Source organism: Xyrauchen texanus, chromosome 42 (genome assembly GCF_025860055.1).
Source record: "Xyrauchen texanus isolate HMW12.3.18 chromosome 42, RBS_HiC_50CHRs, whole genome shotgun sequence".
NCBI classification, from domain to species: Eukaryota; Metazoa; Chordata; class Actinopteri; order Cypriniformes; family Catostomidae; genus Xyrauchen; species Xyrauchen texanus.
The window spans coordinates 11,241,894-11,261,452 of NC_068317.1; the positions used below are offsets into that span (position 1 = coordinate 11,241,894).

At 45.5% G+C, this 19,559-nt stretch overlaps 1 protein-coding gene across 1 annotated transcript in view; it reads right to left on the reverse strand.

The window, feature by feature from the left end:
• LOC127635118 (serine/threonine-protein kinase 17A-like) overlaps positions 1 to 19,559 on the reverse strand; it is a 48,823-nt gene that overhangs the window by 17,190 nt on the left and 12,074 nt on the right. The window contains exon 2 of the mRNA XM_052114912.1: positions 10,720 to 10,932. Coding sequence (XP_051970872.1) covers positions 10,720 to 10,932 — 213 coding nt within the window. The remainder of the gene's footprint in view (positions 1 to 10,719; positions 10,933 to 19,559) is intronic.

A 19,559-nucleotide genomic window follows, 5' to 3' on the forward strand; every position in this document is an offset into this window, starting at 1 on the left:
GATGCCAGAAATGTGTGACCTACTTCATGCCAAATTAAATAAATTCTTGATGTGACCTTTCAAGAACATCAAATTTGCTTCATATGATCACCAAAGGAATAATAAAAAATGTTTCAAAAAAAAAACAAAAAACGAAATGGGCTAAATGGAGGACTGGAGCTCACAAAAATATACTGATTGAATTCTCCCTAGTACAATAAAGTGAAGGACTTGACATTACAACAACATCTGTACAGTAAAGATGATGAGCAACACTTGAGATCTGACAAGCCCGTAAATGCTTTGTCCCACAGCCTGAAGTTCAATGTTAATGTCAGCATTGTGCGTGTTTGTCAGGGGAGGATGCTGAACGATGCTGGAATAGCGACTGCTTACTGAGGCATGCTCAGAATCACTTTTAGGGTTTAGAGTTGGATTAGAGCTCTCATTTTCACTCGTTCTTTCTCTCCATGTACTCAATTCCATCTCTTATTTCAGTCTACCGCACATTTACAACCTCTGATCCTTCGGTCTGCAGTCTGAGATTACTCAGTCTCTCTGTACTTAATTGGATAGGATGTGATTCCAGCTGTATATTTTTAATATTTAATATACAGCCCATCATGATTCTGGTTGTTGATTACGATTAATCGAAGCTACAGCACAGTTTATATGGACAAGCCTGCAAAAACGGTCTACTCGCCCTCATACGGCAAGACTTTCTTATGTGGAACAAAAAATTACATATTTGTCAGAATGCCTGAGCTTCTGTTATTATCTAGCAGTTTGGTATACAGCGCAAGCGCTAGCTGTTTTTATGGTTGGTGCATTTGTGTGAGAAACATTTTCATGCACACACTCACACACTCACAGCTGAAACATCACGAGAAACTAGATGGGTTATTATTTTCATCATCATATGGATTGTCAGTGATTGTCCTGTTTGGAGTACTCAAACCAAGGCGCGTCAAGGACTCACCTATTTCCGGGATAACCTTCTACTCCTACGTAATTCCACCCACTGTCAACTGAATCCATCCATCCTTATCCCATCTGATATATAACCCAGTTCAAAGAGGAAAAGAGGTAGGTGTGTGGGAGTGCATTGTAGACTCAGACAGCCTCCTGTCAAACCTCCACTACCCTCAATTATTCTATTGAAAGATAAACTGGACTTGCTACATGCTAAATGTCTAATGGATGCATTGTTCAAGGAGGTTTTCAGATGCATCGTTTTTGCTTTAACAGAGTCTTGGCTGGATGAGGTTAGCCTAGATGGCTTTAGGATCATACAGGCAGACAGAACCAACAAATTGGGGAGAGTGCGTAGTGGTGGGGTGTGCATGTACATTAACTCACACTGGTGTACTAACATCAAGGTACACGGAAGATCTGTAATCTGGACCTGAAGTTGCTCACCCTGTCCGCCAGAGACCGTTGTGCTCAGCAGTGTATATATATTCCACCAAGCGCAAATGTCAAGGCAGCTGCTAAGCATATAGCATACAACACACAGGCTATGCAAATTCCCAATAACCCCAGTGTTCCTCTGTGATTTTGGTTCAAGTTGGCTTGATCATGCTCTGCAAGCCATCAGTCAATATGTAGATGTACCAACAAGATTTAACAAAACAATAGATCAGTGCTACAGCAATAGTTCTGGAGCCTACACAGCCAGAGATCTTCCAACTCTAGGACTAGCAGACCACAAAGTCATCCACCTACTTCCATTTTACAAGCAACAGCTGAAACAACAGCACCCCCCCAATGGTTGGAGGATGCCATTGTATGCCTTCAATGCTGCTTTGCATGCACGGACTGGGAAGTCTTTGATGGAGAGCTGGACGAGCAGATCTTAATCATCACTGTTTACATCAAATTCTGTATGGATACTTTATAAAGGTAAGGACTATAAGAACATACCCAAACTCAAAACCCTGTATCGCCCCACAAATTAAACATCTTTTAAACAAGAAAAAAACATGACTTTAGGCAGAAGGACTTTGCAGGTCTTAAAACTATAAACAGGGACATTAAAAAAATTTATTCTTTAGGCCAAAATGAACACTAAAAATAAACTGGAACAGGAATTTAATATGTACACCAAACAGGCCTTTCAGCGAGTCAGGAGTTACACCCACCAAGCAGACCACCAGTGCATCAGACCCAATCACCTTTGCCAATGATCTCAACAATTTCTATGACCGATTTGATTTCTCAGAGTGTGAGAGCCTCTTGGACTCTTTGCCCTTCTACGAGTTGGATTAGGAGTCCCTCCTAACCAGGCAGAATGTCTATCTTCAACTTATCAGGTGTAAACCAAATAAGGCTCCCGGGCCAGATGGAATCCCAGTTCGGGTCCTAAAAAACTGCGCCCTGGAACTAACACCCATTCTTGACTCTCTCTTCCTTAGATCACTCTGTATGGAAAACATAAATTGTCATCCCCGTTCCTAAAAAACACACCCATCAGATCTAAACCACTACAGACCTGCATAGCTAACCTGGGTTATCGAGAAGCTGGTTCAAAACATCTTCCTCCTACATGTCTTACCATTGTTGGATCCCCTCAAATTTGCATACAAGCAGAGGAGAGGAACAGATGATGCAGTGGCCAGTCTCCTGCACTGTCTGCTACAACACAAGGACACCCCCGGAAACTACGCCAGACTTAAATTTTATTGACTTTAATTCCGCTTTAAACATGATCCAGTGCCATCAGGTAATAAAGAAACTACAGCACCTACAAGTTTCATCACCACTAATCCACTGGACCATAACTTCCTCTCCAACAGACCACAAGCAGTAAGGGTTGACAATTCACTGTCAGCCACCATAATTCTCAACACCGGTGCCCCACAGGGGTGTGTACACTGTCCATTTCATGCTCTACACAAACGTCTGTCTAAGTCCATCCAACACCACCCACTACTTTAAATATGCATATGACATGGCCATCCTTGCACTGTTCAATAATAACAACAATCATTCTCTCTCTGCCTATTGACACTCCATATCCCATTTTAGCAAATGGTGCAAGAATAACTTTCCAAGAAGAACTTCACAAAAGAGTACAAGTGTCTTTGTTAAAGATGCCTCGCTCCACTTGCGCCTCATGCCGCGCTCCTCTCAGCACCGGAGACCGCCACATCATCTGCGCTCTCTGCCTGGGACTGGGGCATGCAGAGCTCGCCCTCGCCGCTCTCAAAGGCTGCCGGAAACAGTGGTAGAAGCGATTGCCTCACCGGAGCCCATCCCTCGAGCAATCGCCTTCACCCTCCCCGCCCACCCGGGACGCGCAGTTGCCGCCGAGCGGCTGCTCTGCTGCCATCTCGGACGAAGAAGCGGAGGATAAGGGCTGTTCCATCATGGCTTCGGACAGCGAGGAGTGGTCAGGCTCACACGCCTCCTCCTCGGCCCAGGAATCCAGCAGGACCCGCACCGGAGTCAAAGGGGAACTAACACGCCTCCTCACACAGGCCGTCGACCGCCTCGGGCTCGAGTGGTCACCGCCCCTTGAGCAGGCACCCAACAGACTTGACGGCTGCTTTTCTACAAAGTCGGCGCCGTGCAGCACCCGCTACCCGGGCCGCTCCCTTCCTGCCGGAACTCCACGCCGAGCTTTCCAAATCATGGAACGCGCCTTTCTCGGCCAGGGTCCGATCCCACGTCTCCACCTCTCTTGCTTCAGTGGATGGCGCCACTGAGAAGGGCTACGCTTCCATCCCTCCGGTCGAGGATGCGGTAGCAGCACACCTTTGCCCGCCCTCCGCGAGATGGCGGTCTAAACCAGTGCTCCCGTCTAAGGCCTGCAGAACAACTTCCGCCTGTGTTGGCCGCGTCTATTCCGCCGCCGGCCAAGCTGCATCTGCTCTGCACTCTATGGCCGTCCTACAGATCCTCCAAGCGGACCTTCTGCGGGAGTGGGATGAGGAAAGCAGGCATCCCGAGGCGGTTGCAGACATACGGAGTGCTACGGACCTCGCCCTCCGCGCTACCAAAGCTGCAGCTGAAGCTATAGGGAAGTGCATGGCCGCGCTGACTGTGACCGAGAGACATCTGTGGCTAACGCTAGCCGACATAAGAGAAGCAGAGCGCTCTACGTTCCTCAACGCACCGCTCTCTCCATCCGGTCTCTTCGGCTCCGCGGTGAGTGGTATCATTGACCGGTTTTCAGAGGTCCAAAAAGCCACACAAGCCATGAATCTCTTTCTGCCTCATCGCGCTAGCTCCTCTGCAGGCCACCCACGTGAGCCTCCTGCACGAGCCTCTTCACAGCGCCCAGCTCAACAAAGCCAGACATCTCAGCGTCGACAGGGCGGCCGCCCTCGATCGCGCTCAGACAGCCGCCGCAGACCGCCGCCCCCCCGCGGGCCTCGGACTAGAATTGCGCTGAAACCTGAACAACCGAAGTCCTCCTAGCTTTGTTGACAAAACGACGGCCGGACCACCGTCAAAGCTTCGCCCCCTGTCAGTCCCCTTCCTTCAGGCTACTACAGTGGTAGATTCAGCAGCCAACAAGCCAGTGTTAACGCCCGCTTGCCTGCACTCAAACGCCGTTTTCACGGCGACCCAAATAAATCTGGTAAAGAGCAAGCATGCCATATGTGTAGAAAATGTGCCCACAACCCAGTGTTCACCCCTAGACACAAGCATTACACATCCCGTGGCCCTATCACGGCACACTCAAAAGCGGTTACGAACCACTCGAGTGTTAGTCAATAAATGCGCTCACGAATACGTGCGCGCGCCCATTCTCTGCCCGCTCTGTCACACGGCCAGCAAACACTTCTCTGTATGTAAGTCCCGTGCCCGTGACTATGCTTGCGTATCACTTAACAGACGTGACTCTTTCCCCATTCACCTCAATCGGGAAGTCACTCACAGAACAGCCTGTCCATGCTGTCTCGCGAGCAGTCCAGCATAAGCACAGTAAGCGGCTCACACATTCTGTTCAGCGCGCTGTGTGCGGCAATCAGAGCGATTTGGCCACTCACCCTCTAACATTACGCTTCAAAGCGTGGGAAGATATTCCAGGGATATCCGAATCGGTGTTAAGCACAATAAAACAGGGCTATTTGCTACAGTTCGATCGCCGTCCTCCTCGCTTCAGAGCGCGCTCGAAACTACTGTGAACACGGAAGCAGCGTGCATGCTTCGTTCAGAAATAGCAAACCTTCTGTGCAAAAGGGCCATAGAGAGAGTGCCGCCTCCCTGAGCGAGTCGGGGTTTTACAGCCGTTATTTTCTTGTCCCCAAGAAAGACGGCGGCCTCAGACCAATATTAGATCTCAGGGTTTTGAACAAAGCGCTTGCAAAAAGACCGTTCAAAATGCTTACAACCAGCAAACTCCTCGCGCGATGTGCGCCAGGGGACTGGTTTATTTCTCTCGATCTGAAAGATGCATACTTTCAGATTCAGATAAATCCCGTCACAGGCCATTCTTGAGATTCGCCTTCGACGGCCAGGTTTATCAATACACCGTCCTTCCGTTCGGCCTGTCCTTAGCACCCCGTACTTTCACGAAGTGCATGGACGCGGCGCTCGCACCCCTGCGGAGTCAGGGTTTGCGAATTCTGAACTATTTGGACGATTGGCTGATTTTGGCACAATCACATACGGAGCTTCTGTCTCACAGGACAGTTCTCAGTCATCTGAACAGTTTGGGCCTTGCAGTCAATTGGACCAAGAGCTCACTACAGCCCAGTCAGACAATTTCCTTCCTTGGAACAGAACTAGACTCAGTGGTAATGACGGCTCGCTTATCTACACAGCGCGCACGCCGTGTGCAGCGACTAGCCGCGTCATTTCAGATGAACAGCCTCACGCCTCTGAAGAAGTTTCAGAGAGTGCTAGGCTACATGGCCTCAGCCGCAGCAGTACTTCAACTGGGTTTACTGCGCATGCGCCCGCTTCAGCATTGGCTAAACACCCACACGTCTCGCCGGGCTTGGGCCACAGGCCGCCAGCCAATCAGAGTGACTCAGACCTGTATTTCAGCTCTGCAGCCCTGGACAGTGGCCGAGTGGTATCAGCGGGGAGTGATGATGGGAGCTGTATCTCGCCGAAAAGTCATCTCGACAGACGCGTCCAACATGGGTTGGGGTGCGGTCTGCAAGGGCTCTCCGGTTTTTGGCCTATGGTCAGTTCAGGAAAAGCTCCTTCACATAAATTGTCTGGAAATGATAGCGGTCGAGTACGATCATTCAGGGTCACCACGTCCTGGTCCGCTCGGACAACAGGTCTGTGGTATCCTATCTAAACCGTCAGGGCGGTGTCAGATCCAGGAACCTCTTCCATCTGACGAAACGCATACGGAGTTGGTCCCAGCGCCACCTGCACTCGCTGAGGGCGACGCACGTGCCATGCCACCTGAACGACGGCCCAGACAGACTGTCCAGAGACAATATTCCCCCAGGGGAATGGTCCCTGCACGCTCAAACAGTCCAGACGTTATGGCGCATATTCGGCAGAGCAGAGATAGACCTCTTCGCGTCAGAAGAGAACTCTCACTGCCCAATATTTTTCTCGAAAAGCGAGGACGCGCTGGCCCAGGACTGGCCCAACCGCCCGCTTTACGCCTTCCCTCCCGTCTCGCTATTGCCACAGGTAATGCAGAGGATCAGGGAAACGCGCCACTCGGTGCTCCTCATAGCCCCGCGCTGGGAGAATCAAACATGGTTCCCGGAGCTTACGCAGCTGTCACTGACAGCGCCGTGGCCCATCCCAGTGAGAGCAGATCTCCTCTCCCAAGCTCACGGAACGATCTGGCATCCCCACCCAGAGCGCTGGGCGCTACACGCGTGGGTGATCAACGACTACCCGTCGCTTTGCCAGAAGGAGTAATAAACACTATCATACACGCTAGAGCCCCTCCACGAGAAGAGACTGCGTCAAAATGGTCTGTGTTTTCAAAATGGTGCACCGACAGAGACCTGGACCCACGGACATGTGGGGTGTCGCCGCTGCTCGTGTTTTTACAAGAGCTGCTGGATAAGGGCAGATCCCCATCCACGCTCAAAGTGTACGTGGCGGCCGTCGCGGCGTTCGCTGAACCCCTGCACGGCCAGTCACAGGGTAAAAACGAGCTGGTCATCCGCTTCCTCAGGAGAGCTAGAAGGATGAACCCTCCGCGCCCCCCATCGGTTCCTATCTGGGACCTTTCTATAGTTCTCGAAGCTATGAAAGCCCCCCCTTTCGAACCGCTTCAATCCATGGATGTGAAACACCTCTCACTTAAAACAGTTTTTCTAACTGCCCTATCATCAGTTAAACGGGTGGGAGACCTTCACGCGCTATCTGTCAGCGCTGCGTGTCTTGAGTTTGGACCAAGTGACTAAGGTCATTTTAAAGCCTAGACACGGCTACGTCCCCAAGGTGGTCGGTACTCCTTTCAGAGCACAGATCATTTCCTTGTCGGCGCTACCAGCATCTGATAGCGAACGCGACGCCAATCTCCTTTGACCAGTCAGAGCACTGAGATTGTATACTGCGCGCTCCGCATCTTTCAGAAGCTCCGAGCAGCTTTTCGTTTCGTTCGGAGGGCGCACCAAAGGTCTCGCCGCCTCGAAACAGACACTGTCCAGATGGATAGTGGACGCTATTGCTGCCGCGTACGCGTCAAAAGACCTACCATGCCTGCTAGGCATTAAGGCTCACTCCACTAGAGGCATGGCCTCCTCGTGGGCATGGTCCAGCGGGATTTCCATTCACGACATATGTGTGGCAGCGGGCTGGGCTTCCCCCTCCACCTTTGTCAGATTTTACAATCTGGAAGTACCCGCTCTGCAGGCTAAACTGCTAGCGGTTTAATATGCTACAGCTCCCCTGGTGAGCTGCATTAATGGGACACAGTCCACACAGACCGGCACCGCCGCTCTGTCTATGTGCTTATGTATTACACACACACTGGCCCGCACTCTTGCCGGCCAAATATTAATTCCCCACTCACAAGGGCTCCCCCGGGTCCCCCTTAATTCCCTGGGGCTCATGCAGTGGATGCTTGGCGCGCACGGCGTTGACAAAGGGTTCCCGTAGCGTAAGCTAGCTTACGCAATACGACAGAACCTCTCGTAAGAGAATGAATCGGTTACTAACGTAACCTCGGTTCTCTCTAGATGAGGGAACGAGTATTGCGTAACCGGCCGTGCTCGCGCCACGAGCGATTTTTCGCTTCATTCAATGAAAACCAGGGTTCCAGCCTATGAACTACGCTTATATGCACTCTAGTCACGCCCTTTTTTGGCGGGCTTTGATGCAGTGAGTGCGCGGACGCCTCTCATTGGATGCGAGTTCGCCCAAGCTCGTCTATAGGCTGCAGCAGTTGCCGCAGAGCAACCAATGAGCCCGCTAGCTAGCCCGCTCAAGGTCTGCAGCTGCCGCACTGCGTTGACAATGGATACAAAATTAAGGATAATTTTTTGGCTTCAATATCTCAGAAAAGATGAATCTTTCCCGTAGTGTAAGCTAGCTTACGCAATACTCGTTCCCTCATCTAGAGAGAAACGAGGTTACGTTAGTAACCGATTCGTTTTTAGAGTAGGTGCAACAAATAAGTAAAACAAAATAGCAATTAAATAAAATTTTTGGCCAGTCAAAAATATTCAGTGACCAATATAGCCACCCTTTTCAATAATTGGCATTAACCTTCCATCCATGGAGTCTGTCAGTTTCTTGATGTGTTCACGATCAACTTATGCTGAAGCAGCAACCACAGCCTCCCAAATGCTGTTCAAAGAGGTGTATTGTCTTCCCTCACTGTAAATCTCACTTTTGAGAAAGGCCCACAATTTCTCAGTAGGATTTAAGTCAGGTGAGGAAGGGGGCCAAGTCATTATTTGGGCATATTTGAGGCCCTTGCTGGCTATCCAAGCAGTGGAGTACTTTGATGCTTGTGATGGAGTATTGTCCTGCATAAAGATCATGGCCTTCTTGAATGCTGAGGTCTTCTTGCTGTACCACTGCTTGAAGAAAGTACTATCCAGAAACTGGCAGTAGGTTTGAGATTCGAGTTTCAGTCATCTTCAACGTAAAAAGGTCTCACTATCTCCCTCATCCTTAATGATAGCAGCCCATACCAGCACCCCTCCTACACCTTGCTGGTACCTGACTCGAAGAGCTGCCCTGTGTCCATCCAGCAATGGGCCCCATCCATCTGGTCCATCAAGAGTCACTTATTTCATCGGTCCATAAAACCTTTGAAAAATCTGGCTTCATGTATTTCTTTGCCCAATCTTGACGCTTCAACTTGTGAATATATTCAGTTGTGGTCTTGTTTCAGGCTTCTTGACCTTGGCCATGTCTCCTTACTTTACACCTTGTACTTCTGGCCACGCCAGGTAGGTTGCAGTTCTGGAATATATGGTAGCATTGGAGGATAATGGGTTCCTGGTAGCTTCACATTTAATTCTCCTCAAGTCTTTTGCAGTTAGTTTGCACCTTTTCTTCTCCATGTGTTTTTTGTGCTCCTGTTGACAATTTGCAACAAAATGTTTGATTGTCCAGTGGGCACGCCTCAATAGTTTAGATATTTCAAGAGTGTTGCATCTGTCTGAAAGGCATTTTACAACATTTGACTTTTCAGTGTCAGTTAAAAATCTTTTTTGGGGTAATGAATCTGCCTAATAATTATGCACACCTTGATATAAGGTGTTAGTCACTTTCGCCACACCCTCCCTCATTACAAAAAAAACATACTACCTGAAAATGATTGAATTCAATACACATTCATGTTTATATGGTTTGGAGTTGTAAAATGTGCATGGAAATAATGATAAGATACTCACTTGGCTAATAATTGGGCATGCAGTGTATATCTTGGCATTACACTGGACAATAAACTTAGCTTCAATCAGCACACAATGGACATTTACAAGCATTGTCAACAGAGACTTACAGCCACCCATAAACTAAAGCACCTGTCTGTTCAACTGCATCTTCTCCTGTACCGCAGCAATATTGAGCCAGTTTTTCTGTATGATGCATGCTGTTTTTTTCCATATGCTTACAGGTCACAAAGAAGAACAAACTCTTAAAGATAACTCATTTAGCTAGTAAACTCATTGGTATTCCCACCCCCAACTTATCTGATTGGGTCAACTCATCTCTGATCCGCAAGCCACTCAATCATACATGACCCAGACCACCCACTGTACTAGCACTTCATCCCCCTTCCTCTTGGCCGTAGGTATAGACTACCCATGTGCAGAAAGACCAGTTTTAGCAAGAGTTTTGTTCCTACAGCCATAAAAGCTTTAAATAAGTAAGCCCCTCTTAAACTACAAGAAATCCAGGCTGAGATGTGTAATTGTCAATCCAGGTCCTTATCTCGGTTGTGTGATTCCTGTAATCCTTGTATTTTTTAAACTCTGTATGTCTTATTTGCTTGTGTTATGCATGCACTCACTTTGGAAATAATTTCCTAAAAAAAGTATTCAAAGTCCCGTCCCATCCGCCTCATTGTTCGACGTGTTGCATGTTCAGAAATGCTTTTCTGCATAACACTGTTGTAAAGCGTTCTGATGGTTGATGTGAACATCAACTGAAGCTCCTGGCCCATATATGCATGATTTTTTACATTACACTGCTGCCACACAATTGGCTGATTAGATACTCACATGAATAAGTAGATGTACAGGTGTACCTAATAAAGTGGCTGATGAGTGTATATTGATATTGACATAAATGTTTGTGCTAGGCAGGGAAATTAATAAATGTGAAGACTGAATGTGTGATACTCACTATTCCAGAACAAGTACCATCTCGCTCGCCATCTCATAGACTTCATGGAGGTTGACCACTCGTGGACAGGCTGCTGCCAGCTCCAGCACTGCAATCTCATGAATGATCTCTGTTCTGCAGTCTTGGCCCTTCCTCCTCTTCCTCATGTACTTTGCTGCATATTCTTTCCCTGTGCTTTTCTCCACACATTTTCTCACCACAGCAAACTTGCCTCTAAAAGACAGAGAATGAGAGGACTGTTTGTATGTTGTTAGAATGTTTCATTGATTGATTCACTGATTTTCCATCAGAATAATGTCTGATTCATATTGCAGCCTAACGCCATGTCCATAACAGATGCAGCATAACACTGCGACACAAAATGTATCTTTTCTATGTTAAAGCTGCAATACTTAATGTTGTGCTCTCTAGCGACATCTGTGGTTGAAACATAATTGCAAGCAATTTGCAGAACAACACTGAACATGATTCGTGCTTGGGCACTGCTCTTCTGGTGGATGAATCTCATGATTTGAGCTTTGCCTGTGTGCGATCATGACTGGAAATATTCATGACTGGAGTAGGGTTGGGCGATGTCCCCTAAATTGGCAGTTGACGATGTTGACAGTAAAACATCGCGATGGACGATGATATTGTCGGTGGGGTGGGGCGGGGATTATATAATTTCATATAATTTTCAAAAATTATATGAAAAATTATAATTTCGTTATTTTACTAACCCAACTAATGACTCGTCGGCGCTTTATCAGTAGGTTGCACGACACGTGAAGCATTTTTTTTTTTTAGCTTTCACTTAAGAGTTGTGCACTTTTTATTTTAATAAATCTCTTTACATAAATACTATTTTCCACTTAAAAACTATAATTTCGTTATTTTACTCACTGATGAGCAAAAGGTCGAGGCAGAAATGACCATGTACCTGCAGGAAATAGCCATTGATGGGGAAGAGGACCCGCTGACTTGGTGGAAAACGAACGACAAAAGGTTTCCCCGTTCATGGCAAGATTAGCACGGAAATATCTGTGCTACCAGTACTCCATCAGAGCGGGTCTTCAGCACAGCGGGTAGTGTAGTTACTCCAATCCACAGCTTATACCAGATAAAGTGAATATGTTGGTATTTCTGGCCAGAAACATCGAAATTTAAACATGGTCTATGGTGAAAGATATTAGACTTCTTTACGCATTTTTCGCCATCCGTTGCGGAGCTATTCGATTTTGCATATAATTTTTTTAAACGTTCATTTGTGTAGTTCATATGACCACTTTACAATATTTCAATAACATAATTTATTTTGTAGCCTGTGCTGAAGTTAATTGTGCTGCTAATTATAAGTGAAATGTTAATGCCGAGTTTCAGTCTGAGTGTTGTTCCCGTTTTCTGGTTCTTTATTTGTTGTTCTATTAACCAGACAAAAGTTATTTGACGTTCGCTGGTCTGGGTTAATCTTAAACTGCCGCTTCAGTGTATACAAGAGCTATGAGACAATGAGCAAGATTTTCTGAGACACTACAACTACTAATAATTAATTAATAAAGGCTATTTTCTTGTAGCCTACAACATAAAATATTTTAATCTAAATGTACAGTGTAAGACATGTAAAAAAAAAAAAAGACAAGAAGCTAACAATGTCAAGATCAATATTTGTGTAGCCTGCCTGACACGGTATTTTCACAGACTAACACGTCACGTCTCTGGCATATACTACAGTATTTAAAATAGCATATATGCATTAGTTATATTCTCAATTTAATTTACAGAGCAATCCCTGCAAAGTTTTTAGGTTAACTATAGAAGAGACTTGGATTAGTGAGTCACACTAGCAAGACTCGCAAAAGGGGGCGTGGCATCACGATGGTGGCTCTACATCGTGATGTTGGTCAGCCATCACGATGGATGATGATATCGTCCATCGGCACAACCCTAATTCAGAGCCTGAGTTATAACGTGCTAATTTCATGTCAATATAATATTATACAATTACACATCTAAAACTGAAATATTACTTGCTTTGATGAAGTTACACAAAACTTGAATTCACATATTTTTAATGAATAAATTTGACACCTATAGTGCTTTTGTGACAGTACACTCAATATACTCAATATTTTTTAAGTGTTTTATCTACTATTTATGTTTGTATTATACTACACATCAATTTAAGAGTGATACTTGTGGTATGGCTGATACGAGTTCAGTTGAAGACTTTATTATCCTTATATTATACAGCCTCAGTTGATAATGCAATTGAACCGTAATACTAAAATAGTATGTCTATACATGCACACAATAACACCGTAAACTAAAAACATAAAACAAGGATTCAATAATAATGGGGATAAAATATACTTTATCAAACATGAAATAAAAAATGCAATATAACAGTTAACAGTCAATTTCAGAAGTCATAAATATTAGTTAACATGTCAAAGTAACTCCCCCCGACAACGTAGATACATCAGATCGGTTAACAAATGAGTATTGTTGATTCATACAACCATGACAAGCAATATTAGCTTCAACAACCCTACCAGACAACATATCCAAGAATTAAAACAGGTAAACAACTTTGCCAAATGGATAGCAGATAAACATCCATCCAGATTGCTGCGATGCTGTCCGGAACAGTGCGAGTGTGATTGAACTGAACTTATTTCTTTCTTTCTTTTTAAAGGCTACTTGCCAAATAAAAAAGTGCATTACCACCATCTACTGTTCAGACAGACGGCTCTTCTTTATGTTCAAGGACATGACGTAATGACACAAAGATGTACGTCATAAGCCAGCGATTGTGCGCCAAATCAAACCCCAAAGCTCAAAATACAAATTATTTTTTAGGCTTACCTTAGTGAATCGGGTTAAGGTAAGGACATTGTTTAGAACACTGATTGTTTATGTACTCAAATAATGTTAATTTGTTCACTGTTAACCAAAACAAATCTTACATAGTGCAGCTATGTTATCAACAACGTCGACAATAAAAAAAAAGGTCAACAAAAATGTTAATTGTCGAATAGTCATTTGATCTAATTTAATGTAACATGAGATCACTTTAAACTAATGATGAGAGCAGCACTGCAGCTCGCACCTGACTTAGGAGAGGAAAAATTACACAGCTTCAGGTGATGTAAATTGCAAAGTATGAGGAAATTATAATGCAAAAATACAAAAGGCACTCTTGTTGTGGAATAAGTGGAGCTGGAGCTGCCACTCCACTGAAGCAAAACTTGCATGTCGAGCATCTTTAACTCTTTCCCCGCCAGTGTTTTAAAAAAAAAGTTGCCAGCCACCGCCAGGGTTTTTGACGATTTTCGCTAAACTTTAATGGCCCGCAGAATATTTTCTTCCATGAATATATGAAGATGCTATATATCAAAATAAAGATCTGGGTCTCTGCTTTTAGGCAAAAACAATTTTATTTTATCTTCATTTGTTCTTTTTTTATTGCGACTTGAACAAAAAAACAACATTTCAGACAAAAAGCTGAGAAAAAGGCATGTTTATGTCTGATATTTTGAGCTTCTCATACTCCACTTCTTCATGTTTGAGACGATCGCAGTCTGTTTCTTTGATCAAAGAGTTGCGTACTCTTTCAAAACATGCGCAGGGGTCTTCCTTACCGTATAACACCTAAAACACGGAAACCCGGAAAATTCCATGTTTGGCGGGGAAGCGTTTTTTCATAAAACACGGAAAATTCCGTGTTTGGCGGGGAAAGAGTTAAAGGAAACACCCCAACATTACATCTTAAATGGTTATATTTAAAGCTTTATTAAAGTTCAAATAATATGGATCAGATCATGTAAATAACTACAAACTCCGAAACTGGCATTTTTCTGTGCAGTCAGCCCCTCTTCTATGAGTTGCGTGAATGTCCCGATCTAAGGAGGAGAGACTGAAACTGCATCAGGCTGATACACACTCTGTCGCAGAGACGCAAGTCCCAGAGTGCGCACGCTTGCTGCAGCTAGATAATAATGTGATGGCTCAAACAAAACATTTGATTATCTTTCAAAAATTGGATAACATGCATGTTACAAACTTTGGCCAAATCAGCGAACCAACCCGGAATGGTGGTCAATACAGCAGCCAAGGAACTTCTAAACATGACCTTGTTTCACAGTGAAATGACAGAAACCCAAGCAGCACGACTCTGGGAAATTTGTAAAGCCAGCCAATCAGATTGGGGTGGCCATTTGAGAAAGGTCTAGCCATTTTTGAGGGACATAGGTACCAGACTGTCCAAAATTGGTCTGTCTGAATGCTGTCTGAGAATGAGACCAATCACGGTGGTAAAAAAAAAACATACATAAACATCAATTAAGTAATGAGATAGCTAATAAGATAGCTCATCTCCTCATCTCTTTAGTTTTACACCAACCATCTGCCTTAGATACAGTAATAGGGCTCGCATTTCTATGCATTACATTAAAAAGTGTGGGTCACATTATGTGCACAAACAAAAAAAGAAAACCTTTGTTCAGAGCCCCTTTTCATTTGGTTCAGAGAAAGGCATAAACTGGGATATTTGAGGGTGGAGAAAAGGTGGAGCAGGGGAGGGGGTGTTGGGTGTCTAAATATGGCACACTTCTTATCACCAGAGCTGAACGTGTCTTTGTCCCCATGGCATATTTGCAGGATGAAATCATCAGAAACTGTCCCTCTTTTTCACCCATACAAGTGGCCGCTTCATGGTCTGTGTCCCACTTTTATCACTGAGCTTGAAGATGCAGGGGCACACAAATGGGGGGGCAAAAATACACACAGAAAGAAAGGATGCATGTCGCCTGGGAATTGTTATGAGGAAAGTGGTGTATTGAGATGACAACCTCCTGCTGAGCCGTCTCCCACATTCCCTACAGCCCAGTCAGTTAAAATTTGTGCCACACAGGCAGTGTTGTCCTCATTCATGTCCATTTCAATTTCAGGTGCAGCTGTTACATTTTTGATTTACACATTCTGAAGAAAATCTGAGTGGTGCTTGCCCATGCATTTTCTAGGGTGTTTTGTGTGGATTCTAGATTTTTACTAGGTGGCTGCTTACTGACTCAAGAGCTCACCCCAAAGTCTCTGATATTCTGGTTCTTACATATGGTTCCTTTAATGTAAATACATTGGATTAAACCCTGCAACATTGGATAGGCTCTTAACTGACTGTTGTTTCAAACCCATGACTTCCTTTTTTAGGCAGAACACAAACGGAGATGTTTTAATGAATATTCTAGTTTAACTTTTCAATACAGTGCTAGTGATAAGTACTAAATACACAGTTCTCACGTAAACATGCCTCTCTTATAGACTCATGAATGTGCAATAGACAAAGATTTAAAAATAAAAAGATAACTTTGATTTCAGGTCATCTTTGAGTAAACTATTCCTTAAGCACAACCTTTTAGGAGTCACAGACTGATGCACAGCCTTTCAAACCACTCATGAACCATTGAAAAATGTCATCCTTTTCTTCGTGGGTGATAATCTGAAAGTTTTGTTCGACAAAAAGACTTAATTTGAACTGGAAAGTGGCTCTGACACATCAGGCACCAGACAAATCCTTGGTTACAGGACCATGAGTGATTTAAAATGCAGATGGTCCCAAATGTGCCATTAACAATGTCTGAGCCTTGGCACCATGTGTAATTTACATAAACATTAATGTGAGGGAGCATCCCAAATCAAGCCATGTCCTCCTACACTAGCTTTCTCAGTCCATCTGCTCCCTCTGGCCCTGGACCACAGACACCCAGCCATATGTGACCGATCACGGAAAGTAGGGACACAAGTCGGTTTTGGGGCATTTTGAGTTATTCACAGATTCTGAAAGTGTAGTCTCCAAGCTTTCCAACGATTTGTAGCACATGGAAATCTGACAATATTTGGAGAAGTTGTGGCCATTTGAAGGTAGGCACTCAAAAAAGCTAAAAGGGGAGAAAACGGCCTCAAAAGATTGTGCAGTTCTCACCTCTCTCTGCTGCTGGGAGTGACAATAGGGCTCATTTACATCTCATTTAGATAAGCCATACCCCTGTAAAGCTCCCCCTGTAAACATGGACTAAACATGAGATAACGTGTACGTGTTCTTAGAATGAACAAAAAATGACAAACTTTGATGTTTATGGAAACTCACCCCATAAGAAACAGAAAAGTATTCTAGCAGATCTCGTTGCCTCCAATGAAATAAGTCGTTCGGGCACACTTTCTCTTTGTCGGGTCTTCTTTGTGGATGTAACCATCTCCGAAGTTTGCACTGTGCGTCTGTTTGCCTCTAAATGTCCAATAATTCGCATGACGCCAGTCCGATACATTCTTCCTCATCTTCATCTTCGCTCAGTTGTAGATTAGGGATATTATTCAGTCTTATCATGCCACTTTCATCGTCGCTCAGATCGTCTTCAGAATCAGTGAACGCTTGTTCATAAGCATCCGGCTTGTCGAAGAAGTACTTCAAAACATTTTCGTTGTAACGGCCACGGTTCAGCTCGTCTGCGACATTCTTTGCGGCGTCCATCTTCATTGAATTTTGATATCAGATAGAGCCGGCTAGAGCGCTGCATAATAAGTAGCCACGCTGTTAGGGGGGCGGGGGCAAAAGCGCCGGCGGCTATTCAGTACGGAAATACACACAGACAATGACACGCCCCTACTGCATGCTAGAATCTCCGAAAAACAAGCCGATTTCAACCTCAAAATGTACGCTTTTAAATATACCAATACTGTTATCTCAAACATGGAGAGGCTTCTTCATGATCTCAACTAACAGATTCTGCAAAAAAGCGGAAATCACCAATTTTGGAAAAAAACACTTGTTTCTCATTTTGCTCACAAGTTGTGCTGCCGACTTGTGTCACTGGTTTCCGTGACGGGTCACATATGTTCCAAATAATTAGTTGCGTTATACATTCCATTCTCAAGGTATAATGACTGATGCACTTCCTTAGAGATGCTTGTAGGCATTTGTGAAAATGTCTTGTTTTACAGCTCAAACTATATCCTCAATATTGAATGACATTGGAGCAGTGACAAGAACAGTTGCATGTTTTGGTTCTAGCCCACAGTGAAGGCAAGGTGGAACTAGCTCATCTGTCATCTGCGGTCATTTCAATGGTCATGAATCCATCCATCCATCCATCTTCAACCGCTTATCCGAAGTCGGGTCGCGGGGGCAGCTGCTCCAGCAGGGGGCCCCAAACTTCCCTATCCCGAGCCACATTAACCAGCTCTGACTGGGCGACCTCGGACGTTCCCAGGCCAGTGTGGAGATGTAATCTCTCCACCTAGTCCTGGGTCTTCCCGAGGCCTCCTCCCAGCTGGACGTGCCTGAAACACCTCCCTAGGGAGGCGGCCAGGGGCATCCTTACCAGATGCCCAAACCACCTCAACTGACTCCTTTCAACGCAAAGGAGCAGCGGCTCTACGCCGAGCTCCTCACGGATGACTGAGCTCCTCACCCTATCTCTAAGGGAGAAGCCCGCCACCCTTCTGAGGAAGCCCATTTCGGCCGCTTGTACTCGCTGACCTAGTTCTTTCGGTCATGACCCAAACTTCATGACCATAGGTGAGGGTAGGAACAAAAATTGACCGGTAGATCGAGAGCTTTGCCTTCGGCTCAGCTCTCTTTTCGTGACAACGGTGCGATAGAGCGAGTGCAATACCGCCCCTGCTGCCCCGACTCTCCGGCCAACCTCCCGCTCCATTGTCCCCTCACTCGTGAACAAGACCCCGAGGTACTTGAACTCCTTCACTTGGGGCAAAACTTCATTCCCTACCTGGAGTACGCACTCCATCGGTTTCCTGCTGAGAACCATGGCCTCAGATTTAGAGGTGCTAATCCTCATCCCAGCTGCTTCACACTCGACTGCCAAGCTGATCCAGTGAGAGCTGAAGGTCACGGACCGATGATGACATGAAGACAACATCATCTGCAAAAGCAGCGATGAGATCCCCAGCCCACCGAACCGCACACCTTCCCCACCCCGACTACGCCTCGATATCCTGTCCATGAATATCACAAACAGGATTGGTGACAAAGCGCAGCCTTGGCGGAGACCAACCCCCACATGGAATGAACTCGACTTTGTGCCGAGGACCCGGACACAGCCCTCGCTTTGGACGTACAGGGATTGGATCGCCTAACAAGGGACCCCCCCACCCCGTACTCCCGCAGCACCTCCCACAGTCTCTCCCGGGGGACCCGGTCATACGCCTTCTCCAGATCCACAAAACACATGTAGACCGGATGGGCATACTCCCAGGCCCCCTCCAGGATCCTTGCGAGAGTAAAGATCTGGTCCGTCGTTCCACGGCCAGGACGAAAACCGCATTGTTCCTCTTCAGTCTGAGGTCATGAATCCATGCAGGAAAATTATATTTGGTAGAAGACTTCCTGTAATCTTTGTGAAAGCAGATCAAGGGAAAATTAACCTTGCATAACAATTCATGGTTACTTTAGTTGTCTAAAGTAAGGCAACTGAAGAAAAAATCTCAATGGATAGTTGAAGTAGATGGGTCAAAATATCATAGTTCCACTATTTCACCTATTTTGCAGCAGCGCTATGCCACTGCTGTTGGGATTTCACATGCTTAATTTAATATTCAATCTAGACACAACATAACACTTGCCAGCCTCAGTCAGCGATGCGCTTTCTACACTGCGAAAGGGACCCCACCACACACCAAACTATTTGTATGTGTGCTACCAAAGCAGGTGCTGGTGCCACATTTTAAAGGGCCCTTTGAGGGCACAAATAAACCCTGATGTGGCCCAGGCTGAAATTGATTTTGACACACATTTTTATCTATTCTTTGACCAACACATGTTAATACGTGTCCGGCGTTGCAGGCTT